Source organism: Achroia grisella, unplaced genomic scaffold (assembly GCF_030625045.1).
Source record: "Achroia grisella isolate CSIRO2021 unplaced genomic scaffold, CSIRO_AGI_Agris_v1 utg544, whole genome shotgun sequence".
Lineage (NCBI taxonomy): Eukaryota > Metazoa > Arthropoda > Insecta > Lepidoptera > Pyralidae > Achroia > Achroia grisella.
The window spans coordinates 637,760-654,857 of record NW_026712929.1 but is presented as its reverse complement, the minus strand read 5'-3'; the positions used below and the strand labels follow the sequence as shown (position 1 = coordinate 654,857).

The window sequence follows — 17,098 nt, the reverse complement described above, 5'->3', positions numbered from 1 at the left end:
TTTCACGCCTTTGTTTCTGTGTTTTTTTCTCTGAATCCTATGTTAATAACTGTTGGAACTAATTATTTATATACTTGCTTATATTATATAGTCACTAGTTTTAACAGCGTGAATCAGTCACTTCGTCCTTTATAACTTTCGTAGTTTTAGTATTCCTAAATAATTAAAATATTTTATGATATTTAGAATTTCAACGTTTTTTAATGTTTGTAATAATGGATCTGTCAGATTTCAACTAATAGATAACTTTAATGTATTTAAACTACACGTACCTAATCTATATAATACATATTAATATAATAAATAGATGTAGATGTAAGTATTAATAGATCTGCCACTCACAATCGGACTCATTCTAAATAATGTAGTTGTTTCATAATTTTTAATATCTGATAGAAAGTGTACTGAGAACAGTTTATTAGTAAAGGTTATTTAACTCGACTAAATAACAAGTAACGGATAAGCTTTCGTTGTATAGTAGTCACAGGAGGCGCTTTAACGCTACAGAACTGAGCTTGTTCAGAGTTCGTGCACCGATGCGCGATAAAATAGGAGAAGAGCACGATTGACACTTTTGAACTCAGAACTTCGCTGAAAATAACGTCTTATGTTTATTATTGAGTTATATTTAGAGAGTGCCTTTGTAGGTTTTACGGTATTACCGTAATATTAAAAGAAAATATTAAATGGCTTGTATAGATGAGTGTTATTATACGTATCTAAGTTTATACTGAAAGTATGTTCTTTGTTAATTCAATAAAAATGGCTTAAATATATTTTTTAATTGCATTCTTTAGTACTTTTTGTGTAAATTATATTACGGATAAGTTTAAACTATTGTAAAACTAAATACTTACTCGAGTATCGACACATTGTGGTATAGAAATCGTGATCTCACTTTGTGACTCCAGGGAACACTTCGTAAACATTTCAACAATACTGTAAATAAGGTTCCTTTGGTACTTGCTGTCACAGTACAACTTTTTAACTTTAGCATTTTGAATTGTAGTATAATTTTCAGCCATAAAAGAACTCCACGGTATGGAAATTGGTTTTACACTGTAATTCTTTTATTTTAATAGGTTCAAGTATCGAGACTAATCTATGGTGATAATATTTTATGATTTTTACTGCAACGAATTCCATCTTTCATTCCATTCAGATTGAGTAACAACTAAAAATGTTTTATTACATAGGGGCTCTGTCAGTCATGAGATCACGAACGTAAATTGTTAGGTTTTTACTTTCGAAACACGATAAATTAATGTCATAGATTGTTATTTGGGATTTGTTATTATAATGTTATATACAAAAAGCACCTTTCGCTGTCTTCTATCGTAATTAACGTTGATAGTATGGTGTACTCACGTTTTTATTTGCACTATCAATCTTCACGCATCCGCGTCTCCACATTGTGAAAGTCCTTGTCATTGTGTACTGGCCTTATGAACTTTTTATAAGAAATATTGTTATTATGTTTATGCTACATAACATTTAATTCTCTACATGTCTTTGCTTTTAGCTATTATGAATTACACCGTGTTCATTATGGTTATATCTCGAACAAGAAAACTAGACAGATTATCTTTCTATTCAATCTTCTTTTTAACAAAGATGTAGAGAGATGGCAAACAACAAAGTTTGCCATCTCTCTACATCATTCTAAATCAATTCCGCCATAATGATCCTGTCTTGAGTACCTTGTCTTGATTTATCTTAAGTTTCACCTGCTATTACGTGGGAGCTATCAAGCTGACCGCAGTGTATAAAATAAGTGGTACATAGAATTGTAACGGGTTCAGGAAGCCTTGCGGTTTACATCCGTTCTATAGGCATGGATCTCGAAAGTGAACCTGGGAAATGAATTATTGAAGCGCGTCGACAATACGATACCCCGCGAACACGATACTTTGTTTCACACCATTATTACTGCCAAGGCTCTTGATTTAAATTGTTATTTCGTTCTTTATTTCTACAAGAAACTAAGTTCACGGCATATTACATTTCAGAAATTAAATCAAATGTTATATCTGATTTTAAATAGCATTCATAACAATGTCAAATGTCGAAATAAATCTGGTTTAATATCAGCAAGTTACAAAGTTCAAGAAAGTTGCTAAATTGCCTAATATATCATATTGTTTCCATAAATAATACGACATCATTCAGAGTTCAATAGGTATTAACAGAGACATTGTTTCTGTATGGAAAAATTTAGGCAAAAACTGCATTTTGTGGTGTGTCCTCCTACGAAATTACTGTGGCACAGAATATATAATGTAAATACACAGTTAATAACCGTTACTTGAATCAGATGACTAAACAGATGCTCGCCAGGAAATTATCCTTTCGAGAACAAGTTTCGAGAGTAAGTGTCAGTGGGTCTGAATGCCGATTAAGTTTTACGCGTGCCGTATCTAATTGGCATCCTTGCATATACAATTAATCATTGCTCAAAGTGCACTGTCATTGCTGCACAAACTATCTAGACCACTTGTCTAACTGAGAATTCGAAAGCTGAAATGCATACAGCTCCTGCTTAATAATTTACATTTAACTGAAAGCCGTAATCACCTAGGAGATTAACGTAGTTTCCAAGTTTCTCCAATTAATATTTACTGTTACATATAATTGCATAGCTCACTAACGAAATAAGTTAAAGCCTCTATGATAAATATATTTATTATTACCGAAATCTTGGAATGTTTACCACATCTTTACATTAAAAATACTTTAAAGTCATTGTCATAGATGACAATCGTCTTTAACTCATGAGGGATATATATTAATAGTCATGATTTAAAGTGTTGCGCTATTGGTCGTTGTCATCGTTGGTCGTATGAGAAAGCTCTTAATCACTATATCCTCAACGTTGAACTCTGTAGAAGAACCCCATTAGGTACTACTGTATATTATTTTTCTAGAACCTACACTACTACTACTATATATTGTTATCGAGTTTTTGATGACATAACCTACAGTATAATAAAATCGCGTTGTGAAAAACAGAGTTGGAAAAAAGTAACTCAGTATCACTTTATTGTTTCTTTATCACAATAAATTCGTAACAACAACAAATATGCAATGTCTATAGAATGTTGTGTATAGAATCATTTAAAAAGAAAGTGTAGGTACACGTAACGATCAGATGTAGAATAAACGCGATCTATTGATGCAGATAATGGGTAGGTAATGCGAGGGTAAAAATAAAAGGAGTCGGTATGCACCAGGTTGAGACTTTCTATTTTTATTCGAGCGGAGAGGTCGCGATCGCGGGCGCCGGCGCCGCAGCCTCCGCATCTCACGGTGGTAGCTGCGAGCGCGCGCATTCCATCAGCGTATGCGCCCCAGGCTGCGCGCACGCATGCGTTCTTTTCTAAAGCTTCTTTGTAAAGTTTGTTTTGATTTGACGTGCCTAAATATAGACTGCATTTTCGAATACGCTTAAGTATCGGCTATGAAATACATTAGATAGGCGGTGGAAGTGGTTGGTACTATTAATGAAATTGGACAATGACCGATTTGGAATGCGTTAGGGTGAACTGTTTGTTAGTGCCTCTAGTTGATTGATGTTCGATACGAGTCGCGTAACGTTGCAAGCCGGTAATACTGCCTCCGCTAACGGATATAACCACCCTCGGTTCAGGAAATAAAGGGTAACTAGTTTGACCCGAGGAAATGGGTGTGTTGAGAAGGAAAAAGCGTAAGTTACTTTTTTTGATCTTTTATTTTTTATTGTGATTTAAAATCTTTATATTCTCGTCTTGCATTTAGGCTTACTCTGATTGTCGTAATTTAAAATCTTGTTTACCATATTGTGTTTATCTAATATTAAATATAGCAAACGTTTATTATTCTGATACTTAACTAATCATAAATTGATAAGTTAAATAATTTCTTATTGGAATATTAATCTCTCATATGATCTATATAGCAAACAAATAATGATAATTTTATTTCTAACATTAATAGTAATATTATATTGTATTATTATAATGTTATTAGGAAACATTATTGTTGGCAAACGGATATCTTACCTGTATAACTGTGCCAACGGTGATTGCAAAGTCAAGGCAATTTATCACATCCTTGAGGAAATCATAATTCATTCGTCGTATGCTTTTATTATAATACCTATATTGCTCTTTCTTAACTTCCGACGATGACATTGATCGATTAATTAGTTAAATCTAGATATTTTATACACGCAAATTTTATCACATCCTGGTGTATTAAATATCGAGTCTTCTGAGTGCATCGAATGAATGTGAAAAATATGATACGAAAAATATGCTCAGAAGTGGGTACATAATGTTCCAAATATTGTGTTCAGTCTCGGTAAGCACATTGATGACTATTTTATTTCAATATTCGTCCAGTATTAACAGTATAAACTGGGCACGAAATTAAAACAAAATTGAAACAATTTAACAAAACGAAAATAGTCTTCTACTCTAAACAATCTCTTTCAGAACGTTGATCGAATCTAATTACATTTGTATTTGAAGCATAAAACATGTAATCCTTAGATTTGTTCTCTATTGAAGATATAGATGAGTATTGTCAATTTCTAATAAAAAATAGGTAATATAAATCTCGAATTGTAATTCGTGTTAAAACAAAAATAAACGAATGCTAAATTATAAAAATCTTAAATACATCAGATTTACATAAAATTTATCCATCAACCGTTTAACCGTGTTTTAAAATTCATTTAAATATATTTTATTTCTAGATTTAAAACAAACAAGACTTTATGCATTTTAAGGCAGGTATTAATTAATTAAGGTAAATATTATTTCTGTAAATTTGCGCCCAATCGTAATTAGTGTACCAATTTTTCTTTGAGTGTCTTTGCTACCCGTCAATATTTTTGTTATAAAGATTTATGTTCAATTAGTGTCGTTTTAAAAACACATAGTGGCTGTCGGTTCTTGAATAGGTCATACGTAACGCTTATTATGCCACGCCGAGAGAATCTACGTCGTGAAGGTGAGCAGTTGTTGTTCATGTATGCGGTCATCGCTTACATATTTTATTTGGGAGCGTCATAAGGCCAGTGGCACACATGTCCGTGCAAAATACGCATAGCACGTGCCAACCTCGTCACGAGAGCCATTAGTTTGGAGTCTCTGACCGTTCACCCCTATGTCTAATAATCATAATTTCTACCTATAGTTACCTTTCTTTGAATTATTACGACTTCCTATTTTGAATCCATAGATAAAGATTTGCAATTTATAAAATGATGAAATGGTCATTTTCAATACAATTTTAAGACTGTTAACATTACATACACAGAGTAATAATTACAAACATGAATAACTATAAAGAGCCGGTTCGTGTAGTTATGGTAATAGTGCAAAATGTTTTCATGTTTACTACTAATGTATTGACATTATTGGACTGAGTTAATGTCTTCTTTACTGCCTGAGGTTTCCGTGTAACCTTCACTTAAAGTAGGTATCTGATACTCATCTATTTGTACGCATATTTTGTAACTGCGTAATAGGTAGTTATATAAGTGTTCGATGTTATTGATGGGTTTGCTGGTAAGGTTGGAACGAGACCACTTGTAGGTCTTTATGTTTGCATTACCTTCGGAAATTATGTCATTCTTTAAAATACCTCTCGACTGTGTGTTGTTTTACGAATCTACTGTAGTTGACGTGTATGCGATGATTCTATTTATATTTCAAACAGAGGTGGGAATAATCAACCATACACGAAACTTTTTAATAAATACTTTCTCTGAGTAGGCTTACGTTATAAGAAAAATAGCTATGATCCATATTTTAGTATTCTGGACTCGAGACTCTGGTCTTTTATAATAATTGTATTGTATCTTGTAATATATTTCCAGTCAGGATCATATATTTCATATAACTTTAAATAAATGTATAGATTGTAGTGCAACTTTTATAAAGATATTTTCCATCTGTTTCCGAAAAATGTTAATGAATTTAAAATTAATTTATATATTTAAATAACTGTATAATATTATCTGTAAATGTAAATACCGCATATAAGTGTTACATTATACTTATTAAATTAACGATTGGAAGGCACATCTGCTTTAAATGAAGTCATGTGTTTTGTAGTTACTGCTAACTGTCTCGAGGCCGTGCCGCAAAGGCGCAGCTATAGTACGCACCTCTAGAATTAAACGTTTATATCCATCGAGCATTACCGGGCACAACCATTAAATCAAATTGCTTCTCTTAATTTAACTTTAACGGTTCAGCCTCCAAGCTTTTACCCGTCATAATTGCAATTTACATTGCAACAACATTTTCCCTTATTAGATTGCTCTAGACACCTCGCACACCTATTATTCGATGATACTATAAATGCATCGTTAACGTCATCTTAGCTATTATTACACAAATACAATCAACTGCTCAATAATTTTATCGTGTTCCGAACGTTATTAATAATAACACCTTCAACAACAATTATTTTACTTTCACCTGTCGAATTGTCGATTGCATTTCATTTCGAGTAAAGTTACTACGGCTGCTAAGATGAGAATTTTCCAATAAAATAAGACTACTGTAGAGCGTTGGTCACGAATCCTTCCACAAACTATCACGACTCGGTTTAGGGCACAATAGCTGCGTCGTCTTTCTATTAAGGTTATCCCAGGGTGAAAGTAGCTCTTCTGATTAGCTATTGTAGTTACCTGCGCAGGATGAGCGTTCTGGACCATGATTTCACTCGGTCTATTCATCCATCTTGACATATTGATTGTCGTGCGAACGAAATGGACGCACGATCATTTGTGATTCAATTCTCTGTTTGCTTTGTAATTTGTTAGAAATAGAAATGAACTCGTATTAATTAAGTAAACCAATCATCAATTAACATCAAATTCTCTAGTACTGTTGTGTAACAAGTACTAACTCGTTTATTAAGCATTATGCTTCAGATCGTTCACATAACCATTAACAATATAATTAAAGTGAAAACCATTACAAAAAAATAGGAGATAGACCTTTTGTTTTAAGAATTAATAGTTGCTGTAAAAGTTCTTTGTGAAAGGCGAATGGTTACTCTATCCTTAGTAATGATACTCTATCACGTAATTCGTGACGGTGTCGTTTCTTTACATGTTTATGCCATTTAAACGTCACGGCATTGTCTGACCTTGGACTATAATATGCAATACATTATTGTATCCTTTCAATACATTCGTCTATGCTCACAGTTTGTATTCGTAGGTTGTGTTCTGTATACACAGTTAACTCTGTGACGCCCACACGCTATTAGAGCCCTTGCAATATATTCCTTTTCGAGAATATGACTCGAAGTCATCTCTCATTAATGTGTTATAGGTTAATTGTTTTTTATTCACTTAGGTCGGGTTACGTCTATAAGGTGTCGATTTACTCCACTAGGTATAGTATGACCTTACACTTGATTAGCGATTATACTCATTGCGCACTCGTTGTAAAGCAGCTATTCAAGAACATGTATGTTATTTATACAAGTAATATTATAGATAGGTTTATAGGTAAAAGATAAGATTAAACAAGTTCACTTCGTATTGTTTATTTTTTTATAATATTCGTCATAGATGATTTATCGCTCTATTACAATTATTACAATAATTTAAGTTCCTTTCTATTACTTTAAACTATGCTGTCATTGCAATTGTGTGTTGGACTCTGTTTTCCGCATTTAGATTCTCATTTGGACCGTTGTGCTTTTAAACTAAAGTAGGTTAAAAAATACGTATTATAAAAGTACTTATTTAAATATTTTTATTATGACTTCTTTGAAAGATTTTACAATATGTAGTGCAGATATGTAATCATAATCTATAATATCTAGTAATGAACACCTTTGCGAATCTTCGAATAATAGTACCAACCTATATAAAATGACATTATAAACTGAATAAATTATGGATGACAAGTGACTAAACTATTAGCCAATTAAATTTAAAGTGTCTATGAATTACCAACTTAATTTAATAGGCGTAATAAATTTTGTATGTAGCTATTTATTTTCTTAATATAGGTATTTATAGTTTAGACATTTACAAGTCCATGCTCGTGAAAGTTTATAGTATCTACTTACATTTTATGTTTAATGAAAGTTTATTTGCGTATAATTTTTATAAAGACTAGGATAGGTAGTTATACTACTTAAGGTACTATAATGCTCATTATGACTACTATTTGTTTTTATAAATAAACAGAATTAGATTAGACAAAAATTAAAAGTATTAGATATATCTTTTCAAGTAAAATATTAAACTGTATATTTCTTTTCTTTTATAATATTTATTTTCGGATTTCTAAAAATAACATTAGTATGCATAATTGATACTACTGTTATTGTTTGCATTTTATTAGTTTTAATTTAAAAGAAGTATATAATACAACAGTTCTGTTCTGCTATATCAAACATTGGACGGTTATTAATATTAATTAGTATTTAAATACGAGCTTACATCTTTTTTATACAAATGAATATATTTTTGATCCGTATCTGTATGCAATCTGTATAAAATATTTAATTAAAGTAACAAAGCTTTTTTCACAGGCGAATCAGTTTCGGGGCGGGCAGAAAGCGAAGTGCGTATAATAGGCGACCAGCGATGCATAGAGGTGCGAATCGCCCGAGCAGCCGGCGGATTAGGGCTGAGCATCGCTGGAGGACGTGGCTCCACACCCTACATCGGGAACGATGACGGCATATTCATATCGCGGGTCACCCCTAACGGGCCTGCGTATCTGGCTGGACTCAGGGTGAGCGCTTTATTATCCATACAAGATTTATAGTTCTGCAGGAAATTTGTTAGATGGAACTTGCTACTAATGCGGAAGTGTTGTCAACTTAAGCATATTACGATATTATGGGTATTTACATTAGTAAATACACAAAAAGTGTAATACAGACAAATGTATATTAATAAACTTTATCGTGTTTCTCTTATCGAAATTGTTATTATCAATTTAATTATTTATTGATTGTTGTTTCATCAATGGGTGCTTTTATAATTCAACGTATCGGCGCGATATTATCATTCCGATGTACATAGACAGCAAAAAGTGTTTTGGATGATAAGCCTCATGCTGTGTTGGAGTAGGAAAGAGAATCGAACGTCCATTGTAACGTCTTACTATAATATTGTAGAGAAGGTAATAAATGAGGTCATCGGATCTAAATGACCAATGTTGATGTATAATATCCTGTTATTGCAGGTTGGTGATAAGGTGCTTTCAGTGAACGGAACATCGGTCGTGGAAGTTGACCATTATTATGCAGTAGAAGTACTTAAGGCCAGTGGTGCAGTCTTGACTCTTGTCGTTACAAGAGACTCGCCAAATTCAACAAGGTATATTTATTATAATTGACTGCAAATCCTATTCCGGATGAAGAACCTTTTCATCTTCAATCTAAAAATGCCATACAATCCATAATTTTTAAATAAAAAAAAATAACCGTTATGAGATATTTGGAACATGCGCTTGCTATGGATAAAACGGTTTCCGTAACTTTTTAGCTTGGTCATAATGCTTGAGTTGTTTGACTCATGTGTTTACTCTATATAAGTAAATATAATTAATTTGGTTTAGTTTTTACACAAAATACATTTTAATAATCCTTATGCATTTGTAGAACCCACAGTCGAGCGCCAAGTGGAGCGAGTCACCATTCTGTATCAAGTACTACTGACACGGTATCCACCCTAGAAAATGGGCAGGTTTGTAATTTTATATTATTCTGTTCTTGTATTTACTAGGTATGCATAATAAATATTATAAAAGATAAGATACGATATATCTCATTTTACATATAAATGTAACAGATTATAAAATCTGTTTTTTCGTAATTTGACTCAAGTGGAATTGGCACCTATAATTTCAAATTCAGAATATTCCAAATATATCAGTGAGTTGTTTTTGTCTATACATAATGTTTACGACTAAAAGGTATTGAATTAAGAAATTAAATACTGTAAGAAAAATCAAATACATTTTTAATTACCAATCATAGATACCAACTGGTCGAGGTGTAATGTCCAAACCGCTAATCATCGGCAACCAATACGCCCAAGAATTGGAACCGGAGCAAAAAGAACAGAAGCTGAATGTTCAGACGCCGGCAACCACTCCGAGCGTCAGCTTTAGTCCGTCCCCAACCGGTGCGGTCACCACTGATACGTACCAGCGACTGCAGGCGTCGCCGCCGCCCCTCACCGCGCCCTACATACCACCGGGTGAGTAAATGTGCTTTTTTTTTCAATGTCAATTGTATACTAATATAATTGATATTGAAGAATATTAATATAATAAGAAAAAGAGATAGAATATTATTGTTCAATTTTGTTAAAACATATAATTAGTATTACTACTATTATAAACGTGAAAGTTTGTGAGTATCCACATTTACAAACTATATATTTTTGTTACTGTTTCACCCAAAAACTACTGAATAAATTTTAATAAAACTACAATAATATAGCTTATATATCAGAATAACACATAGGCTATATGTTTGTTATACTAGTACAATTATATAATTATATATGGAGATAGGCGCCGAGAGTGCCTTAATGTGATAATATCACAGTTCATAATTTCTTATTTTTCTTTGTATGAATTTGAATGTATCTTAATTTTAATAATAATAGTACTCTTACTATAACAATAACAACTTATCAATTTTATGCATAAAAATATATTGCAAAGTATCTTATTTGTCAATAATAATCTAATTATAATAGTATTGATTAACATGTCATGAATGCTGTGGAATACAGACCACTTATTTGTTTATAACCTACTTTATATGCTTTATATTTCGAAAATACCAAAATTGTATTCTAAATTGTCACTGCTATCTATTGTTCCTTTCGGTTTCCCTTCCTGGCCCTAGTTAGTAGTGTTTCTTTATAATATACTCTTATAATAAAATATATATATCCTACAATTCCCTGGTTTCCTTTATCGCCCACAAATGCTCCTTTTAAAAACATTAAGATATTTAATTATAAGATTACCCATTCTTATAATAGATTATAAACATAGTGGATTTGGATGAAGTCAAGCTATTACAGAACAGCAAATAAAACAAATTGACTTTACAGTGTACCAACAAAAGGTGCTAGTTCACACAACACTGATTCGCGACGGCGCTGGACTTGGATTTAGCATAGCTGGCGGGAAGGGATCACCGCCCTATAGAGAAGACAGCGATGCGATCTACATCTCGCGTATTTCGCCGCAGGGTGCCGCTGCCAAGGACGGCAAGATGTTGGTCGGCGATAAAGTCGTCTCTGTTAGTACTTTTTAAACGTACCTATACTATGATTATTTATTATATGATTGAATTATCTGCTTGTTGTCTAAAATAACGTTTATTTATGTTAGTAGTAAGAAAATTCTTGAACTAAGCACATGCTTGAATGAACACATATTTCAAGAATTTCCTACTAAGTATAAACTATCACGCTTATATCTCAATTAAAAGTTGAACTTTGGAAATATCACAACGCCATTCACTATCCACATGGAAAGCTTAATATATTCAATTTATCAATTGTAATGTAACTGAACTTTCTGTTTATAGATCAATGGCGTAGATATGGAGAATGCACCTCACGAAGCGGCCGTATCTCTGCTCACCGGCCACGAAAGATTCGTGAGACTCGTCCTACAACGGACGATCACTTCCGACCAAGGTACGACTGTATATAATGTAATAACGGTGTAGTGTACAAATGTAGTGAACGCCTGAGTACTAAGAATTCTTTTAATTTATGTGTTAAATTTTTATGGATGTATGGTACAATTTTCTACTCGTGTCTTATCTACTATATCTGTGAATTGTATGTAACAAGATTGCGATATAATAAATAAGTAGGACTGCTGTCATGACGAAAAATTACAATTACAGAGAACATTTTTAAATTTTATAATAGCGTCCTTGTAGTTATCCAATAAAGATAGATTTATTACGGTAATTCTCGACGATCAGTCCAGGAACAATAGATGGCGTCACTTCATTTGCTTCCAGTATAATACTCGTATGGTCTTAGCTTAGCTTTATCTATAGTAATGCAATTTTTTTGTCCATATAGGCGAGTTGCTCCCTCGGAAATCGACGTCAGACGAAGTGAGAGAAAACCAGACGAGTTTGCAGAATTTGTACATCACTCCCACACCTAAACCCACCAATCACGTTACCGCACCTCTTGTTGGAAACCATACCGCACACGCCGCCCCGGTACCTCACGTTACCCCGGTACCACACTTGACATCTGCACCGCACCCGACGCACTCAGCACGCGTGTCACCGCATCCCAATTCGTCCAACACACTACCGCAAGCGCAGAAGCAAACTACGTTCGCGCCCACCAACACTCTACCACCACAACCTGCACCGCGAAGACTCAGTCAGCCGAATGGGCAGGTGAGGATCGGCAATCTATATGGCATTTAGAAATTGTTATAATTATAGTTAGTAGTTGAGGGATGCCAAAGTGAAACATAATAAAATATTAATAAATACGTCTTACTATAGCAACACAACATGTTTGTGGATAATCCTAAAGAACATTTCTATCTGATGCTTTGCAATAATAAAAAAATATTTCCATGTTTCAAATATTTTTTATAATTAAAGTTTATCGCTTTAATGAAAATTCAACAATTTTTAGTAAATAACACTTTTTTATTATTTTTTATATATATTTCTTAGTTTTGTTTTGGTGTTCCCTTTGGCACCGTTTTTATATCTCAACTATGTAGATTTTTTTATGCCTAATTTGTTGTAAACTTGGATCAGTATCTAAATAAAAAAGAAGTAATAAACTTAGAGAAAATGAAAAAGTAGCTTACGCTTATTAGAAATGCACACGCTGCAGACAGCAAATTAAAAATATTAATCGTTCAACGCAGGCGCCCAAGTCATCGACTAACAGTACGAGCACGCCCCTAACACCTGGCGGCAATAACACGCACGGATCGAGCGACGACGTGTTCGACGATATACAGGTAAGATAAACCCTAGCACTTAAATAATGCTCCCGGTCGTTTCGCAGGTGATGGTTATCAGTTTAACACGTTCACATCCGTGCTTCTCGTTCCGCTTTACACCATGTCGTCGCCTATGTTCTTCACTTATGAACTAGAATTGCCGTCTGCTCTAGAATGGTAGTGTGAGATGTTGCACCTCTCGTATCTCGAAGTACAGAGCTCATACTTCGTGTTTACAAGGTGCCTTATCGATCACTGCTGTCGAACAGTGGATGTGCTTACTATATTTTGTTTCCGCAATTAACTACATTTTACTTTTTCAGCAATCCTTAGTCGAGTCCAGCTACGTTAATATATTCTGAGAGTACTCTGGCTTGAGAGTCCAAATTTATTTATTTAATTAAAATTAAACATTTTATTACTAAAATGTTTTGAAAATGTATGGTAGTTTTAAATATATATTTTCTCTAAAAACATAATGAGTATACCATTGGGTACTAAAGCATACAGTTTTCTGAAAAAATACAAGAATGAAATCTAACAATTGATAGATACTCCTCTCAGGTAAATCTCAAGCAAGGCGTATGTATTATTCTCGCTGATACGTATCTACGTATTATTTATATTGCAACCTTATAGTGTGAAGAACACACTACATCTGCTAACATTAAAACATTAATATATTTCTTATTCATTCATATTATATTTTATAGAATGTTTTAAGTAATATACGAAATCATAATATTATCAATTTAATAGTTTAATCTTTGTTATAATTCTTTCAATTCTAATTCATTTTACACTTACATAATACTTCGCGTCATATCACATGCAAATATTTTATATGACTATTTTTAAATTACTTAAAAACTTCATGCTCAACCAATCATCCTTTACTGGTGACCTGCCAGCGTATACTGTAAGCGCAGGCGGGTATATCATTCCATTATCATTCTTAAAAATATTGACTACATATAAGAATTAAACAAATTAAATAAACACATCTGTCTGTTTCTTTACTTTTCTCACAAAGAGCTAAAATGATTAATTGTAGGCAACCCTAACAAGTCTCATATTTATACATTATCGCAATAATAATAACTATCTTTTACACACAGAGAAAAAATGCAGGAAAAACAGTACGTTAGAAAGTGCAATAGAGAAGGCGATCTTATCGCTCAAAGCATTCTTGTAATGACGTCTTTAGTCTGCCACGGTAGCGTCCATACTCCATTTGGTCACATGTTACCTATAAAGATGGTAAGCACAATAGTGGGAGCAAACTCGTGTAATACGGCTCTTTCTATGTTAAATTTGCTTTGTAATTAAAACTAAAAAAAAATATGAACGCAACACTTGACACGCCCACTTTTCGCCCGGTATATTTGGAATCCAGTCACAGGAAGCCAAACCACAGTCGAACGGATTAATTTTTGGTTTAATATCAGTATATCTTTTACCGGAAGGTAAGTCAGAAATATGAAATTGCAGTCTCTTTTGGGTTGGCCAGATTAAAAAACACGCCCTCTGTGACGTAATTTAAGGTAGTAAACCACCAAAATAGGATACCACCACCATATATATATATATATATATATATACACCACCATATATATATGTATATCATAATCAGATTGAATACCTGACCTGCCTTAGATAACGAAGTTGAGAAAACAACAGACTGATCACCGTCTGTAGATTGTACGTCTATGTCCCTTGTGTTCCTCTGACGTCCTAGTAAGAGATACAAACTTATGTAGCGAACATAGAAACTAAAAATTTTGTATACATAATTAGTTTTAAATGCGAATAGACCCCGTCATTACTAACTATGACGAATCAACAACTGGAAGAATATAAACTACGAAGCAACATCTGACTTCTTTTTTTTTCCAAGCGGTACATGGCTATTGTTTATTTATTTTTATTATTACGTATTTTTATTCGTATACAAAAGGCGATACTTAATGCCATATGCCATTTTCTACCAGCTAACCTTTATGTATAAATAGAAAGCGTTATAGGGCAGTCATGGCGAAAACCTATGACATTATTACTATATTATATAAATAACTAAACAATATATATGTATAGTTAGTTATATACAAGTAGTAAACTACTTGTCTATCTGAGCTGATCTCATCGAAACATGCATAACTATGATTCATCCCGATTAAACTACTAGACTTCTGATAAGAAACCAAATTTAAATGGGCGCATTTGGTCGCTGCGATAGCATAGTTTAGATAGATACTTACAAATCACCCGGATTTTGCATAAGGGGAAAGTTTACCTGCTTATAATGGTCGGTAATTACTCATCTCTTATATATTTCTTTTATTTATACGTACAATTAGGAATGGAAGTGCCTGAGGTAATGTGATACCTGTGATCATGGCGGTTGAAACACTGCCTAAATATCGGAAACTCATAAAAATAAATAAAACATGGTAAGATCCCGTAATTTTTCCTAATTGTACGTATAAATAATGACCACGTTAAATTTCACAGCATTGTAGAAGTAGAGTAAAATCGGTCTAGATAGACCTAAGTAAAAAAATCTATAAGTTGTTTATGTAAAGACCACTCGCGTCTAAGTATCTTTCAACTATTATTTTATCATAAGTACGTGCACGATTAACATTCGTATTATATAAATCTTAAGAGGATATATCCTGCATGACTGGCAACACCCGTAATACTTGTCACAATCGAATCGAATGCTTATACTTGTACTTGTATACTTTTGAATAATAAATTTTAGTTAGTCGCTGTCATACCAAAATAAAAAAGTTATCGGTAATACTTGAAATATATCGCATAACAAACAATACAATCGAAATCTATTGAATACACATGTACAAATGCGACACCTACAGAAACAGGAGACTTAAATTACTCCGTGCAATCACAATATTAATACGTAGTACAGATCAAAAACAAAAAAAATCAATGCCACGATATAAAACAAAAAAGCAGCAGAAGGTAATGGAGCCATAATTAATACACAGAAAACAGAGAAATGTGTATGTATAGATCTATGTTCGTATGTGTGCTGCGCTGAGTTCTCTGAAAAAGTTTAGGCATAGCATTTCGTTATAGCTGCTGAAACTATTCTGAGTTTCTGTCTGATTAATATAAAAATGATGTTAAAACTTCGAAAGAAGTATACGTTACCACAATATTATTTATTGTAGAATTATTCGTTTCACTATTTCAGTTTTCGGCCATGGTCAACGAATTTTTTTTCGTATAGTATCCACCTTAAATTTAAACAAATTACTTATAAACTTAACCCCAAAACTGTGCAGAGGATAAATATGTCTCGAACTGTTGAAAAGAAATATTCCAAGAGAATTCTATTAAAGAATAGTAATATTAGAGCGTTCCTTAATTACTTATACTGTAACTTTATTCGTGATTAATGCGATGGGACAAATCTGACTAAAGCGATCTCCGCATTGCTTATGCGTTTTATGAAAATTGTAATACTCCATATATTTAAATTATTTTTTTATTACTCGGAGGAAATCATTGTTCCATTTTATTAATTCTATCAATGGCATTTCAGTTTATTATAAGTAATTGCCTGTCATCGAATTGGATTATGATTGAACTTGCTAATTGTTTTACCCGAAGTAAAATTATAAAACTGTTTCTGAAACGAAATAATCTGATGTACATGTGAACAAATATAATTCAAAGCACCTACAAAATACCCACTTTTATAAGTGGATTAAATTATATTTTATAGAATAGAATTAAAATTGCGTGTTTTTTAAAAGTAAACCTGTTTTCCGTAGGTGTTGATATATGGACTATTAACAAACGTAGATTTCGTATTATGAATGCTAATGTCATCAAAACCGTTTATATAACAGATCTGAATATTTTTTTACTATAGGTCCATTTGTTTTATACAATACTGCTTTATTTCTCAGCATCTGTAATTTTAATTAAAACATTAAACATAAATAATTGATACTTATTCCTTAATTATGATTGTACGGGCAACCGCACATGCCTGCTTACTGTGCAATACACAATTGCCTACACATGCAATTTCACTTCTATACATTTCACCTCATTATATTTATTTTAGTAAT

General features: G+C 32.8%; 1 protein-coding gene across 9 annotated transcripts in view; it reads left to right on the top strand.

The window, feature by feature from the left end:
- LOC131847902 (protein lap4) overlaps positions 1 to 17,098 on the top strand; it is an 83,886-nt gene that overhangs the window by 48,582 nt on the left and 18,206 nt on the right. For all 9 annotated transcript variants that reach the window (XM_059197599.1, XM_059197600.1, XM_059197601.1 and 6 more), the window contains 8 exons: positions 8,551 to 8,756; positions 9,213 to 9,346; positions 9,631 to 9,715; positions 10,009 to 10,231; positions 11,102 to 11,292; positions 11,584 to 11,695; positions 12,095 to 12,426; positions 12,915 to 13,010. In XM_059197599.1, the coding sequence (XP_059053582.1) occupies positions 8,551 to 8,756; positions 9,213 to 9,346; positions 9,631 to 9,715; positions 10,009 to 10,231; positions 11,102 to 11,292; positions 11,584 to 11,695; positions 12,095 to 12,426; positions 12,915 to 13,010 (1,379 nt within the window). The remainder of the gene's footprint in view (positions 1 to 8,550; positions 8,757 to 9,212; positions 9,347 to 9,630; positions 9,716 to 10,008; positions 10,232 to 11,101; positions 11,293 to 11,583; positions 11,696 to 12,094; positions 12,427 to 12,914; positions 13,011 to 17,098) is intronic.